Source organism: Poecilia latipinna, unplaced genomic scaffold (assembly GCF_001443285.1).
Source record: "Poecilia latipinna isolate Pla-1442-1.1 unplaced genomic scaffold, P_latipinna-1.0 Scaffold239, whole genome shotgun sequence".
NCBI lineage: Eukaryota > Metazoa > Chordata > Actinopteri > Cyprinodontiformes > Poeciliidae > Poecilia > Poecilia latipinna.
In genome coordinates this window covers 12207-27373 of record NW_015112855.1, presented here as the reverse complement: position 1 = coordinate 27373, position 15167 = coordinate 12207, and the positions used below count along the sequence as shown (strand labels likewise).

The window sequence follows — 15167 nt, the reverse complement described above, 5'->3', positions numbered from 1 at the left end:
TTTTTTTTTTTTTTTGACGAGTCTTGCGTCGAACCGTGTTTAGTCAATGTTTTAATAATGAATGTTTTTTGCAACGTTTCTCCTCTGAGGATCTGGTGTTTAGTGTGTCGTCTCTGTCTCTGTGGTCCTGCCTGGAGAGCACACTTGTTTTCTCACGCTCCGCTGTGCCCGTTTAGTGTTTACATATGAGTGATTGAATGTCGTCAGCCGTCACAGAGCGCTGCACTTTGATTAGGCCGTGGGTGTGTCTGTGTGTCCGTTGATGTTTATCTTTTCTAAGCTCTGCTGTCTTTGTTTCACCAGCTGTCCTCCTTGTTAATATTCAATGTTGCTGGTATCTTGATCATTATGATGTGATGTTTTTCAATTGTAATAAGGTTTTAGAAGTTCTTGTTGCCATAACATGGTAATTAATGTTGAATGGACCATACAGACACTTGTGTTTTTGCTGTAAGGTAATGATCCTTTTTAGACTATGATTAAGCATCACTGGTCCAAATAGGTTAGTTATACTGGAGAGGAATTGCTCTCAACTTGCAGAAGAATATTTTAGAAATTAGAAAGTTTACTGCAGGAGGAAATGAGCATGTTTTTGTATTTTAATAGATTTAAATAAGTGTTTGATGCTTGTTCAGTTTACATAGTTTGTTTTAGATTAATCAACCCTGTCTGGTAACCCGTTTATTAGAGACTCTACAACCTGATGTCTTTCTGGTCAGTAAACGCACCGAATTTGGTCCTACCATATTGTTTTATTGACTCTCTATTGGAGCTTTTTCACCAAAAAAGTTGCATTTCTTAACTAGGCTGACGCTGCAGCCAGTTCTTTATCATGTCTGTAAAAGAACAGTTTTGTTTCTGTCTTTATAAACATCTCATCCAGTTATTCCACCTGAGTTATATCCTCCGTTTTGTAGAGGATTATAGTGCATTTATCCAAACAAACATTACTTATCACAGCATCCCTGCAAACAGGCACATCAATATCACTACCTTAGTTCATTAACAGCGGTAATTGTGAATGCTTCACAATTCTAATCAACTAATCTCTCACACTCACCAGCGTGAAAAGAGATGGTGTTTAGAGACAGATATATTAACACATGGAATATTAAAATACTGACGGTGTTAAAGAACTGTCAACATTTATGGATTCACAACAAATTAATCAGCTGTGAGTGCAGCCATTAGAAATGCATCTACTGATTTACGCTTTGTGCAAAGTTCAGTCACCTGCTCAACATCACAACTGGATTTAATGATATATTTCGTAACAAGCTGCATTCTCTAGAATATCCACACACAGACATAATTGTCTCAAGATGCTAAAGCAAGTTTCAAATATCAACTCTGGTGAAACATTTTTTTCTTTTAAAATATTTATAAAACTTACTTTGAAAGCAATTGAGCTCTCATACAGCTACATGACGTCATATCTATTAACTGTAATGCTCACTCGTAGCAGGAATTCTAGTAAAAATATTTCCATCCCTTTCTTCTGTCGTCTTACATTAGTTTCCAGAACCGAACAGCAAAAGTTAGTTCTAGCAAGTCAGACTAATACCAAAGATTAAAAATCGGCCACAAAAATCCTAATCTTTGCCTCTAGTAGCGCTGCACAATTGTAGACAGATGTAGTATGGCGACGTTATTGTTGCAGAAGGTCTAGATTTTAGTTTAAAGTACCACAAGTCTACTCATTTAATTTTGAGCTATTCATATTGCAGAAGCAACACTGCAAACTGCATAATAAACCAACTTAATTAGTTCCCCATTCCGGTCCTCAGGACCCACTTCTCTGTCTGGTTTTATGTCTCCATATTTCAGCGCGCCATGTTTTTAAATTAAACTCCACTGCTCCAGTAGAACTTGATGGAAAAACTCTAAAGATGATTAGTTCCTTTCTATCAGGGCTTCAGGGGCAGGGTTACTCCAGAAATGTGCAACGGAATGTACCAAAAAGGCAAAGATGGGGACATTCTGCATTAATATGAAGACTGCTAATCATTTTTGCGAGTAAATCAAAAAGGTAAAGAACCAATTATGGGTGAATACTGAGTTTTTATATGCAAACTGTCAAAGTTGAGGGTCTGTGTTTCATCGTGAGACGATGTTTCTTTCCTAGGGATGAGGCAGCTTACTTTTTCACTGCTGCTTGGTTTTGCTGCATTTCAGAGCAGGTCACAAGGCAACTTTGAAAGTTGGTGTCCTCACTGCAGATTTTTAGTCCTCTGCAGCTTTTTTAACCAGTAAGGAAGGAAGTTGGATGCAGTTGCTCCGGGTTGCCGTCTGTATATGGGAAATGGGAGTCTCACCCACTCTGCTCTTCGTGCTGCAGGGAGATGGATCCTGCAGGTCACTGGTAATGACTTATGCGTGAGCAAAGAGGCGGTCATTTTCATTACAGTCAGACATGAGCCCAATTTATTGGGTGGCTGCAGTGTTGCATGGTTTAAGTGAATAAATAAACGTTCATCTCTTCTACCATATTTCCCTTTTTTTTTTTTTTCCCTCTCCCAATCCCATTCACTGCTTGTCAGAAAAGGTAAAGAAAATCAAATAATCTATGAATTTGTGGAAATTACTAGGGATGGTTAGTTTAGGTAAATGTATGTAAACGAACCATCGACGCATTAAAAAAAATCATCATTCAATATTTAATATCAAATCTGAAAGAAATGGCATTCAGCCCTAAAAGCAGCTTTACATTCCTGGAGTTAATTTTACTTGAATGTTATTCTCTACTAAACATTTACATCAGCATGGTGCAGTTTTTCTGTCACTCATACTTTTAAAGCTCTGCTTGTTTATGACATGGAGGAGTGTATTTCTGCAGGTGGCTGTAAGACCACAGAGAGAAGCCTTTACATTTTTTTTCAGTATCTGTCACAACAAGTATGCTTAATTTTTTTTATTGGAAAAAAGCAAGTCTTTTTCCTTTATGAAAGACTTGCATTTTTTTTTTACAACAAATGGGAATACCAGGTCACAGTAAAAAACAAAACAGAAAAAAACCCTAAAACTTGAGTTGCTATTTTTCAAGGTTTATTTGGTACATATTTTATCCAGTATAAGAAGAGAGCTTATTGGTTAAAATAAATAATAAATAAAACAATCTGTTACTTTCTGCTTGGGAAAAGAAAGTGTTTGCTTTCATAAAAACAATCCCAGAGTTAAAAATTTACTCTAAAATTTTAAATCAAACACTTGTTAGGTCAGAAACCTTAAAACAATCATCTGTTGTCTACAGACCTAAATAGACAAAAAGACGGAAGTGTCCCTGATTTAAACTCATTCCTCTGTTGAGATTTTCACACCAAACAAACACAAATGTATGCAGGAAAGGCTTTTGGTTGCTCACTGGGTCCTCAGGAGTTATAATTTTTTCTCAGTAGCTATTAAGTTCACCATGGCAACATTTACTTCCACCCGGAGCACTCGGCTGCTGTTGAAGTCGACTTTGTTCACACACTGAGTTTAACCTAAAAAAGATACTTGGGACGGAGCTGGCTTTTCCTTTTTAGCAGTTGGTGCCAGATGAGAAGCAGTGATCACAAACAAGTTCATCTAAAAACTGCATATGTAAACATTGATGTATAAATAACAGTGTTTTGTTTTTTTTCCCAGTTGAATTTTTAATCAAGATGGTTATGAGGTCTTTGATCCAGCAATGTTTGCCAGCTTTATGTTTGTCCTCTACATTTAGATCTTTAGAGTTTTTGCTTAAGATAATTTTAAAAATGTTGATGGATTCTTCTGCTTATTGGGAGTAAGAAAGAGCCCCCTTACTTAAAGGTGCTTCAATCCAAACTTTGTGGCCTATTTGAAATCTAGTTTTTAAAAAGATTTCCACTCATTCTGATGTGCGAGAGCAGTCACTGTGACAGTGTTGCCTTGTTCTATAACAGGATTACTATCATAGTGTTGTACGACAGTAAAAAGTTAATGATTTAATGGTTTGTGTTTATCTCGGATCGCAGATAATGAACAGTTTACGCAGCTACTACTACTGGAAATAAAATAAAGTTAATTATTTCCATCTCAAGGTTTTACGTAAAGTTGCTTCTGGCAAACAACTTCTGTTTTGGCAATGAAACAATTTAGTTGTTCTGTAATGACTTGACTACCTCACAACCGCTTCACTGTCTAGAAATCTCTTTTCTGCTTTAAACCGACGTCACCAAGCCTGTTACAGAAGGAGTCTGGATGCAAAAATACCTTAATTATGACCATTTGTTGCAGTCCAAGCAGTTATTTGGTTTATGTACAGTTTTTGACTCCTTCAGAATCCACAACAACTTTTTGAAGAGTCTTCCAGGATTCTTCAATTTGTTGGCAATTAAATAGCAATTCTTTTCCCCTTTTGAGTGGAATTGAACATTATTATACAGATCCCTACTCCCTGATGTCACTCAGCAGAAGCACAACTTGAATACAAGTACTCATCTTGTACTTACTGTTTAAACCCCAAATTGTATATTTTCCAAACAATAAAAAAAGATAAACCAGCAACTTAAAAGTTTAGCAATTAATAAAACATTCTTTTTTAAAAAGAGTTCATCATATTAGTGTTATTTGCACTCAGTCATAGCATTCAATTCATTCTCCTTCCACAAACATGGATATTCAATATTTGTTTTTGTTTTTTTTCTCCCTACTGTGTTGTTTTTGCTGCATATACCTAACAAAAATATGAAGAAAAATTAAAAATTCTAACAAATGCTGGTAATCAGGCCATAAACAGCATAGGTTTGTGTGGATTTTTGTGATTGTCATCACAGTGCTTCTATGCAATAAACTGAATGCCATGGAAAGCACTTGTGGGATCACATTGGGCTTTGCGGTTCATGTTGGACTGACCAACACGACCACGTCAGCTGACTTCCCACAAATAATGGTTGAGGAATGCAATGCCATCCCACCACAACACATGACAAACTGGTGACCAGCATGAGGAGGAGGTTCCTCGTTTGTTGTGGTTGTATATGGCTCTTTAATGCATTACTGCCAGGATATCTGGCTTCTTCCTACAGCAAATCGAATAAAGGACACCAAGCGAGATCCAACAGCAGAACAAGCCGTTTGGCTTTGGCAGAAAGGCTCTGGCACATTTTTATTTCATTTTATTTTTCTTTTTTTTTTTCATAGGCACAACCCACATACTCCACTCTGCTGCTCAACCCTCAAACACATTTTCCTTACAAACGTGACCCCATTTCAGGGGGAAATGTTACAACTTACCATTAGTGGGTGTTGCTGCAGATGCAAGTCAATGGGAACATGGACCATAATAACACATGGCTCCACTGGGGAACAACGCTGTTCGTGTTCACAGAAGCTGCTAACATATCCAGCCTGCCAGACTGCAAAGTGATGACCAGCGGCTCTCTGCTTCCTGCTGTGTGCATCCGACTCCCACAGTCCAATCACAAATTAAACTGTCTTAATATTCTACTGTACCGCCTCTGACAGAACACGGTGTAATACAAACTCTTCCTTTAGAAGCTCATAGTCGGTTTAGAACATTTTAACAAAACCCGTGATATACTTGTATATCTAAAATATTGTTTCAATATTTTTTGTATTTGGCTTGACCAAAGTACCGTGTCAGAAATGAACTCTGATTTTTAAGAGTCCTGTTCTTAATTCCCCCCCCCCCCCCCCCCCCCTCGGCGGGGGGGGGGAAAGGATCTAACAGCACTGAGAAACAAAATGTTATTGCAGCAAGCCTGCCTGCTCCATTATCTGAAAGGATATCTGTGAAGAACACACATCGCTGTGTATATTCACACCAACATGTTGAGGACGAGGTCTGCCTTTTATAACCTCATATTCAGTATTTTGATTGGTCTGGGTTCTGCATCCAGATTCACACTTTTAGCTGTGTTTTCTCTTCTGTTTGTTGTTGTGTGTTTTTTTTGTTTTTTTGTTTTTTTTTAAAACTACCTGATCAAGCTGAACTAAAGGAGCTGACACATTGACACTCCCGAGGTCACACTGCTGCGAACATCACTGGCACCGCTCCTGGGAGGGAAGATGTTACTCGCTTGATTTCCGCGCACACACGCACACATTCTTAGACTATAGTGTGTTTAGTATAAATGTCATGTGAGAAGTGTAGTGTGTCTGCAGAGGAGCCGAAACGCAGATACGTAGTGACAATTTGAAATGACCTTGTCAGGGTTTGTCTTCTGGTGTGGCAAAACATGTTTCAGTGTACGTGTCATTTCCTCCTCTGGGCTCCTCCAGCGTCTCACTTATCCTGCAGGCAGTCGCCTCATTATAAGCTCTCCACTGTCATCTGTTTGTATGGTGTTTTTTTTTTTTTCTCTTTATATAATACAGTTTATTTGTGTAAATGTAGAACATGGATGAATGTAATGGAATCGCACGTCTTTCTGTCAGTTTGTGCCGAAGCATTCAACCCAGACGAAGACGACGAAGACGCTGAGCCCAGAGTGGTTCACCCAAAAACAGACGAACAGCGCTGCAGACTGCAGGAGGCCTGCCGAGACATCCTCCTCTTCAAAACACTAGATCAGGTAAACTGTGTTGCAACACTGCAGAAATGTAGCTACTGATGACTTTGGAGAATGGTGAAATTAAAAACAATGCATCTTTGATAGGTATTTTCTCAACCTACATAAAAGAACTACAGATGACGTATATCAATTTTCAACCAGGCTTTTGCAAAAGGAGAAAATGCAGTGAATCTCTTCTCCAAGCGGTTCACTATATGTTCTGAAAACCTCTGGTCAAAGCTTGTCTTTATTATCAAGAAAAGGGAGGGAGGGAGGAAGGGCAAGAGGGGAAACAGAAACTACTTCTGCACACAGGCAGTTTCACAAGTAAGGATTATCCCGGTAGTTAAGGATTCAAGGTGGAGGGAAAAGCAAGTTTTGTCTTTTCACACAGTTGATTCTTTCACATGAGGACAGAAAGGAAGACGGGGCCTCCTGTTATAATCATGTTACAAAGACATTCTTGGAAATAATGGGAAGACACGGGTTTCAACCTAATATCAGCTCACACACAGTAGAAAGCCAAAACCCTTTAAATAAAAAAACTTACTACTACTGTAAAAGTGATAACACATATTTCTAACAATCTTCACCGAAGATGTGCATCCATCCATCTTTATGCTACCGTATGCACATTCGTTTTAATCGAAAATGCACAAATCAGACTGATCAATATCAGCTTTTTTTGCTTTAGTGATCAGCATGTTGGACACGAGAATCTTTTTTTTTTTTTTTACCTTTTTAATTAAATACATCAAAACAAAAAACTCCCTTTAATTGGTCTATATATTTTTGTTTGCGAAAAAATAAATTAATAATAAATTGAGACTATCTAGTAAAGTTTTTTTTACTATTCAGAACCATTACCTATGTTTTTTTCCATTTTTAATTTTGCTTCAAAGAAAATGTTCAAAAGAGTCTTTTTTTTTTTGCTTTCCTTTAAGAATAATCTCTTTTTTTTCATCTTAATATTCTTGACCTTATTGAAGTTTGATATTAATCAGATGTTTCCCAGCAAAACTTTCTTTACTACTTCGGGGATTACTGGTTGGTTCCAAGAGAAGAACTGAGCGACACTGGACTGTTGGTTGTTATGGTTGCAAAAATTTTGTTACGAAATTCACATCTTTTAAGTCCTGTCACTTCCAAGGGATCGGCAGCGTTTCATTTTATATGAAACTTATTCTAGAAAACCATAGACGCCACCTGCACTATTGAATTCCAACCAGTCATTCATTCCCCTGTTTTGTCTCTCTGTTGTTCTGTTGATGTCATTATGAAATCTAATCTTTTCTACATTCAGAAATGGTGCGCATGTCAAATTCAACGCTCCACTTCTTAACTTCTGATTTTTGTTTTTCTTCCGTCTTGCAGGAGCAGTTCTCGCAGGTACTGGACGCCATGTTTGAGTTGAAGGTTCAACCACAGGAGCATGTCATTGATCAGGGAGACGATGGAGACAACTTTTATGTCATAGAGAGGTAGGATTTTTTTTTTTTTAATAAATGGTTACTTAATTGCATTTAAAGATAATCTATTAACTTCAAGGGCCTTTGAAGCCTTTAAAAACCTACAGTGTTCACAGCCATCATCACGAGACGTGCGCTGTTTCAGTCACAGATGACTTGCTTGGATGTTGGTGCATTACTGTTAGTGCAGTTTATTCAAACTCTGATTGCAAATAATACTTTATATGTGGCCAGTTGAGTGGGCTTACACTTGCTTTTATACACACACCTGAATTAGATCTCGGTGACTAAGACGCTTAAATCCAAGGAAGAGAGGTTAAGATATCACAATGATGGAAAAAGAGTAGTGATAAAATTCTGCTGTTGACGGCGATCTACATCACAGCTAAGATGTTACCACCTTAATTTCTTCCTAAATTTGCGCAGCCATAGTTTAAAGCTACAAATCTGCAGGTATTTTTGCACCTTTTCTAGATTGCCTTTAAATAACTATTGATGTTTTTATGGATGTAAAAGAAGTCGAGAGCAAAATTGCTGCAGTTTTATTCCGATTTTCATATCCAGGCATTAAAATATCTAACTTTTTTGTACGTGCCATCTCCACTAAGACATGTCTAAGTTTTAAACCTGCCGTTTAGGAGAGCGTATCGTTGCCGGTTTTTGGCTGGTGGCTGCTTTGTTTGTCATTTGCCTCCATTCTTTCTCGACACATCGGCTCAACACATTGTTATAGCTCCATTTGGGCTCAATCTCCCACACCTTCCCGCGCAGCCTGCCGCCTCATACAATGCAAGCGATGACCTTTAAGAGCGGCACGCCTGCCTGGTCGTATACTGTCCCGGGGTTTTCCGTGGACAAAGTAATGAGTGGTAGTTAATGTCATCAGCAGGGTGGGATGTGAGCATGAGCACACAGATACTGCTATCATGAAAGATGAGCAGAATACAGCAAAATGACTCCCGTTTTGTCCCTATTTAGGCAGTGATCACGTCTCCTCCACACTTCAGTGTATATCAATTTATTCACCAACCTCTGGGCAGCTTTACTTGTCCCTCGCTTTCAGCTGTTTCTAAATCCAGCCTCTTGCCCTGCCAGTGTGCTGCCATTTGGCAGCGTTTCAGCAAAGAGTAAACAACCTTCTCTGAGGCCCATAAAACAGGAAGTAGCTGAAAATCCTGTGCAATCCCGTGGGGAGAAGCCGGAATATGATTTGGACGGAGCATGGAAAAAAGCGATAAGGATCATTGTAAAACATTATGGAGCACGCTTGCGTAATTTACTCCAAGACTTTAGTTTTAACCTCAGCATGTCATCCAGTTGTTTCTCTTTCAACAAAGCATGTGGACCACATGCTTTGTTGTTCTAGATGCTTGCGTGTAATTGCGATTCAGCAATCAAGATCAGTTGTTTAATGCAGTGACAGGTTTTCATATTTTATCACGGGAAATGAAATCATCGCAGAGCAGGGCAGCAACGGGCTGGATAGTAAATTATTTCCAATGCAGACACGCACACTGTGTGTCTTCTCTCACCACTTTGTGCACAAGTCAGAGCACTGGCACACTCCATTATTACCATTGATTATTTCTACCTTCATTCTTCAAGTTTTTATTTAAAAAAAAAAAAAACTGCTTCTTCCTACTTAAAATTAACTCTGTGTTAATCGTGTTGAATCAAATTGCTAGAAACTCCTGCATACGGAGCTACCTGAGAACACAGATGATCGCTGTGTTCTCATGCTAATCCAAAGTAAGCTAATACTCCCAACAGCAACGAGGGCTTTAGCCCCTCCGCACAACCAATGAGAGGACAGGCCTTCTTAGAAAATGACTGGTTAATCCTACCGAGCAACATCAATGCAAATTACCTTCCTTATGTATAATCCTCATAGAGATGGAAAGCAGAGGCAGTTCAGAGCTGCTCTGTTCAAATGTTGCACTCATTAGCAAAGCATTCATCTGCACTTTGTGGCCTTTCCTTCTACATGCAATTTGTTTTTGTAAAGAATTCAATTATTGGCAAATAAACAGACAAGGTTTTTATTTACGACACGTGTAGTTAAGACCAAAACTGTTCCAGCCCCTGGCAGATTTGGATTTGAATTATTACAATTTCTTGTTAATTGTGAAATGAATTCCTAATCCCCAATGTTTAGATCCCTAAACAAGTTCTCTACCAGTTAGAAGAAATGTTCAGGTATAAAAAAGTTGACTTTAATTCTAAAAAAAAAATGACTCAACATGTTAAACATTCTATCCTGCAAAACAAATGTGACACAGTGATGAAGTATGGATTCAGGATTCCACAAAAAAATTAATGGTGAATTTTGAACAAAAACTACAGAAGAGGTATAAAAAATCAAGTTGTGCTTTTTTTGAGGTGGAGATATTTTGTGATTAAACAATATTGGTTTCATTTGACTGCTTTCACCTACAGTATATAAACTCTTAATTATATTGTCACCCACTGTGCAGAAAAAAAAATCCATCCAGGTTTGCTGATAAAAGCATTAGGTCAGTTTACAAAATGACAGTCTGATGTAATATTTTGCTAACCTTTTGTTTCGTTTTTTTCTTTTTGTCCAACTCTCCCTCTCTCTAGGGGTGTGTATGACATTGAGGTATCAGGAAATTGTGTGGGTCAGTACAACAATAAGGGCAGCTTTGGAGAGCTGGCCCTCATGTACAACACGCCACGTGCCGCCACCATTGTAGCCACCGAGGAGGGCGCACTTTGGGGCTTGGTAAGAACGCAAATGAAAAGCTGAATTGTAAAAAGTAAAATAACTGAAGGGACACTATTTAAAGCCTTATAAAATCCAATCACATGCTTTATTTTTGCTCAAAGCAAGTGTGGAGTCTTATAAGTCTTACATACTATCAAGTTAGACCACGGTCTGAACCGTCGTCGCTCCTAGCGATGCTTTCTGTGATGCTCAGATGGGTTAATTCATGTAATCTATGAATGGAGCCCTGCTCCAGTCTGATGATTTATGCTGCGGCAGCTCCTCCTGGTGGCTAAAATCAGAAAGACAACAGTCAAGCATCCATTCTGTGCAGGGGAGATTTTCTTTTCTTTTTTCTATGTTCTCACAATGTTTTTGTTGCTAGGACCGTGCAACGTTTCGAAGACTCATTGTCAAGAACAATGCCAAGAAGAGGAGGATGTACGAGACTTTCATCGAGTCCGTGCCGCTGCTGAAATCGCTGGAGGTAAGTTTAGATCGCCCAACAAGTGTGAAATGGTTGAATGAGAGTGAATAGTGACTGAGACGGTCCCGACCGCTTCCTGGCTCTGCTTTCTTTCAACATCCTTTATTTTTCTTTTCCAGGCAACAGAGAGGATGAAGATAGTGGATGTATTAGGAGTGAAGCAGTTCTCAGATGGAGAGCGCATCATCACACAGGTGGGAAACTACAGGTTTCCACTGTTTTTACCCTGAACTTCCTTTTCTGATTTATTGAAAAAAATATATATTTTTTTTTCTTCTCATTTTTAGGGAGACAAGGCTGATTGCTTCTACATTGTAGAATCTGGAGAAGTCAAAATCATGATGAAGAGTAAAGTAAGGCACAGACCCTCCTCATCTCCACTTGTAGTTTAACAGCTTTACAATGTAATTCTTTTATTGTCTTGAACTGTTTCACTAGCCGGTTTCTATTGAGCACAATGGGTGACTGCAGCCCACACACTCAATTAATATCCGCCAGACTGCAGGAGGGCTTCCAGGTTTTGCCTAGCAACAGCAGGGAATCCATCACAGCTTCTCAGCGGCTCTCGCCGCGCCAAGAACAGGCAGCGCTCGGGGGGCTCCTAACCTTTTCATCTTCCTCCCCGCAGACGAAGGCAGACCACGCAGACAACTCTGAGGTGGAGATAGCACGCTCTAACAGGGGCCAGTACTTCGGGGAGCTGGCCTTGGTCACCAACAAGCCCCGGGCCGCCTCAGCCTACGCAGTAGGAGATGTCAAATGTTTGGGTAAGACTAATTGTTGGAAAAACTCCCGTCAGCGTTGGTGGTAATCTTGAACACTAGACAATGATGAGATGAGATCTGCTTGTGTGACATAGCATGTGGATGTTTAAGGAAAAGATATTCAGCATCTAAGTTAAATGGCTCAATAGGGATATTGCGTGGTTCCTTGCTTCTCTGGTTAAATAAAATAATTTAATTTAGAGCTGATAAGTAAACATCTGATGACTTCAGCACCGTGTGTGTTTATTTCTCACTGAACAGTTTTGTGGCCCCTGAATTGATTGCATTTGGCCTGTCAGAACAGGTGGTTGAGACTTTTTTATCTTTAAGTACAGCAAAATTCTTGCAAACAAAATAACATTTTTGTAAAATAGAAAGTATTAAGCAAAACATGCATTTAGTTTCTCCTTAATTTTATTGTAAATAGGAGTACATTTAACAACTGACTTGTACTCAGAAACAGACTTCAGGGAACCTATATTTGCTTTTAATTAGTTTATCAAATTTGACTTAATACACCATATATTTTTTACAAAAATTGACCCAAACTTTGCTCTCATTCCTGAAAATAGGCTGAATATTTTTCTTCTCATTTGAAGAAACTTGGGTGTCTTTATTTTAATAATGTGCAAAATCCTTTTTAAGTTTTGAATCTACAAAGTTTTAAACTAACCTTTCTGTTTCCTACAAGAAAAAACTGACATTTCTTATATGTTTAATTGCAAATAATGAATAGTAAGACATATATATTTTATTCGTGGTTTTAGTTTTTTGAAATTTGCATTTCTTTGGCTCATAAATAAAAATAAAAAAAAGACTTGACGATTTTGGCCCATGGAACAAAGTTTAGACTGGTTTAAAACACTGTAATAATAATTATTATTTCATGATCAACTCATCTGCCATAACCTTGTAGTTTCTAATTTTCTTTGAGTGGATGTTAATATCCATGCTTTTCTTTAAATGGAAGAAATGAGCAGCAGTTTGAACAGCTGTGCTTCAGCTTGTCACCTCTCCTCCTCCTCCTATGAAATATGGACGCCGTCTCCTCGTCCTCATGAGTGAATCCATGCACCTTTCCACACAAACCTGTCACTCTCGTCTATCAGCTAACTGAGCTGGCAGTAACACCAGCTGTCTGCCACAACTGCTGATTGGCTTGCGAAGCAGAGAAAATGTAATTCAGCTGTACTGTAGCAATATTGTTTGTTGCTCTGGGATTTTCTTTAATGTTTTTTTTTTTTTTTTTTTTTTTTCTCGTCGCCCTCCCTGCCTCCTCCTGCTATGAAGGATTAGCACTAATTCATTTTACCACTGAGCCACCTTTGAGACTGAGAACATTTTATTCTGCTCTTTATATTGGGGATTGTAAGAGAGGTAATGTTGTTTAATTAATAGAAAACAATCACTTATAATAGAAGTTACATCTTGACTTTTTTTAAGCAGCTTTTGCTTGTTCACCGTCATCGAGCGCATTCTGGACTCGACTGAGGAGCTCCTCAGATGTTATTTATACGAAAGGCAGGATTTAGGACCTCACAGTGAAAGCGCTTGCAAACTCCCTACGTTGGTAACGAGGTTCAGAGAAATATCTGGAGGAAAAAACGTTGACGAGCCCATCGTCGAAATGTACCTTTTGTTTTACTTGACTCTTCTTTGTGGAATGGAAAGCAACTTTTGTGAGCGATTCCAGTGCCAACAGATTAACCATACTGATTCAAATATTGGTGAAGTCAGACAAAATTATAAAAGATCTTGTCAAAGTAGTTTAGTATCAGGGAGTTTGTTTGCAAAAAGGATTTAACAAGTCTGCTACTACAACCATTCTCTGTCGACAACAGCCTGTTTTTAGTGCATTTCTGACGACAAAAACTGAAAATAGAAGATTAAAATGCTTAACAGGTCATTAAAGGGACGGTTTATGAAAAATAAATATTTTGAGCCTCATGTCGTATGTTATTATTTCATCAAAAATGTACCTCGAGTATTGTTTTGACTCTTATGCATATTGAAGAAATCCTTGACTCTCCCATGGCAACGATTCAGGCTCCCTTAGTGCTTGATATGCAAAGCGTCGCCTATTTCAACAAAGCTCCTCCCAATTTTATAATAACTGAACAGCACTGTGCGCCTGGAAAACACATAATACCGCCCCTTTAATAAGGACCAGAAGGATTCAGGAGATAAAAGATGATCTGTATGTGATGAAGTTCAGTACTTGGGCCCACTGAACGGCACATAACCTCCTCCTCTCCTCCTCTGTGCAGTAATAGACATCCAGGCGTTCGAGCGCCTCCTGGGCTCCTGTAAGGAAATCATGAAGAGGAACATCACCCACTACGAGGAGCAGCTGGTGGCTCTGTTCGGCTCCAGCATGGACCTGAGAGACTGAGCCTCCCACACCACCCTCCGTGCCTTCTTTTACAAACACACCAACAAACATGCAAACAGACAAACAAACACACACACACACACAGATACAAGTCCTCTCCAACAACAGGAAGTGGTTGAACGGACTCATGAGCTTTACACCCGGTGCAAAAGCACGGGAAAGCGTGCTCGGCTCACCTGCAGGTACATGAATCCTCAGTTTTCAAACACTCAACCCTCTTTTTCCTCTCCCACACACACACAAACCCATGCGGTAGGCACTGAGAGACACACACTCCAAAATGTGTGCTCACCCTCGAGCACATCCAAGCTAAACAGATTCCTTGATAAGCTGACTTTGGTTAGATGTACACACACACTCTCACACACATCCTGCTACAGGCCACCCAAGTTGTTGCTTGAGTTAGTTTCAACCTCTCAGTATGAATGTCTTACCTGCGGTGACCTTATGCAGGCAGAGCAGCGTAAGGGCATGAACTACACACACACACACACACTCCAAACATATTCAGCATCACACCATGGAGCTTTGTTAGTGCAGGCTTTATATTCACATGAGCACTTGAACAACTCAGACTTGTTCCAAGCCTCAGCCAAGGACACATCAAAAATACAAGCGCACACATGTGGTGACAAGTGTAGATGCTCAAACACACACATAACACACACTCCCATACACACCATGGAGACAGAAATCTTAAAAAAAAAAAAAGAAAAATCTCTGAAAAGGGAGACAAATCCAAAAATGCAAAAAAAAAAAAAAAAAAAAAAAATTAAAAAAAAAAAACTTTTAAAAAAAATTTTTAAAAA

At 38.9% G+C, this 15167-nt stretch overlaps 1 protein-coding gene across 1 annotated transcript in view; it reads left to right on the top strand.

Moving 5' to 3' along the window:
• The window catches only part of prkar2aa (protein kinase, cAMP-dependent, regulatory, type II, alpha A), a 39640-nt gene extending 24571 nt beyond the window's left edge, over positions 1 to 15069 (top strand). The window contains exons 4-11 of the mRNA XM_015032395.1: positions 6406 to 6542; positions 7896 to 8002; positions 10592 to 10733; positions 11101 to 11202; positions 11322 to 11396; positions 11490 to 11555; positions 11831 to 11969; positions 14234 to 15069. Coding sequence (XP_014887881.1) covers positions 6406 to 6542; positions 7896 to 8002; positions 10592 to 10733; positions 11101 to 11202; positions 11322 to 11396; positions 11490 to 11555; positions 11831 to 11969; positions 14234 to 14358 — 893 coding nt within the window. The 3' untranslated portion in view covers positions 14359 to 15069. The remainder of the gene's footprint in view (positions 1 to 6405; positions 6543 to 7895; positions 8003 to 10591; positions 10734 to 11100; positions 11203 to 11321; positions 11397 to 11489; positions 11556 to 11830; positions 11970 to 14233) is intronic.
• Positions 15070 to 15167: the final 98 nt, after the last annotated feature.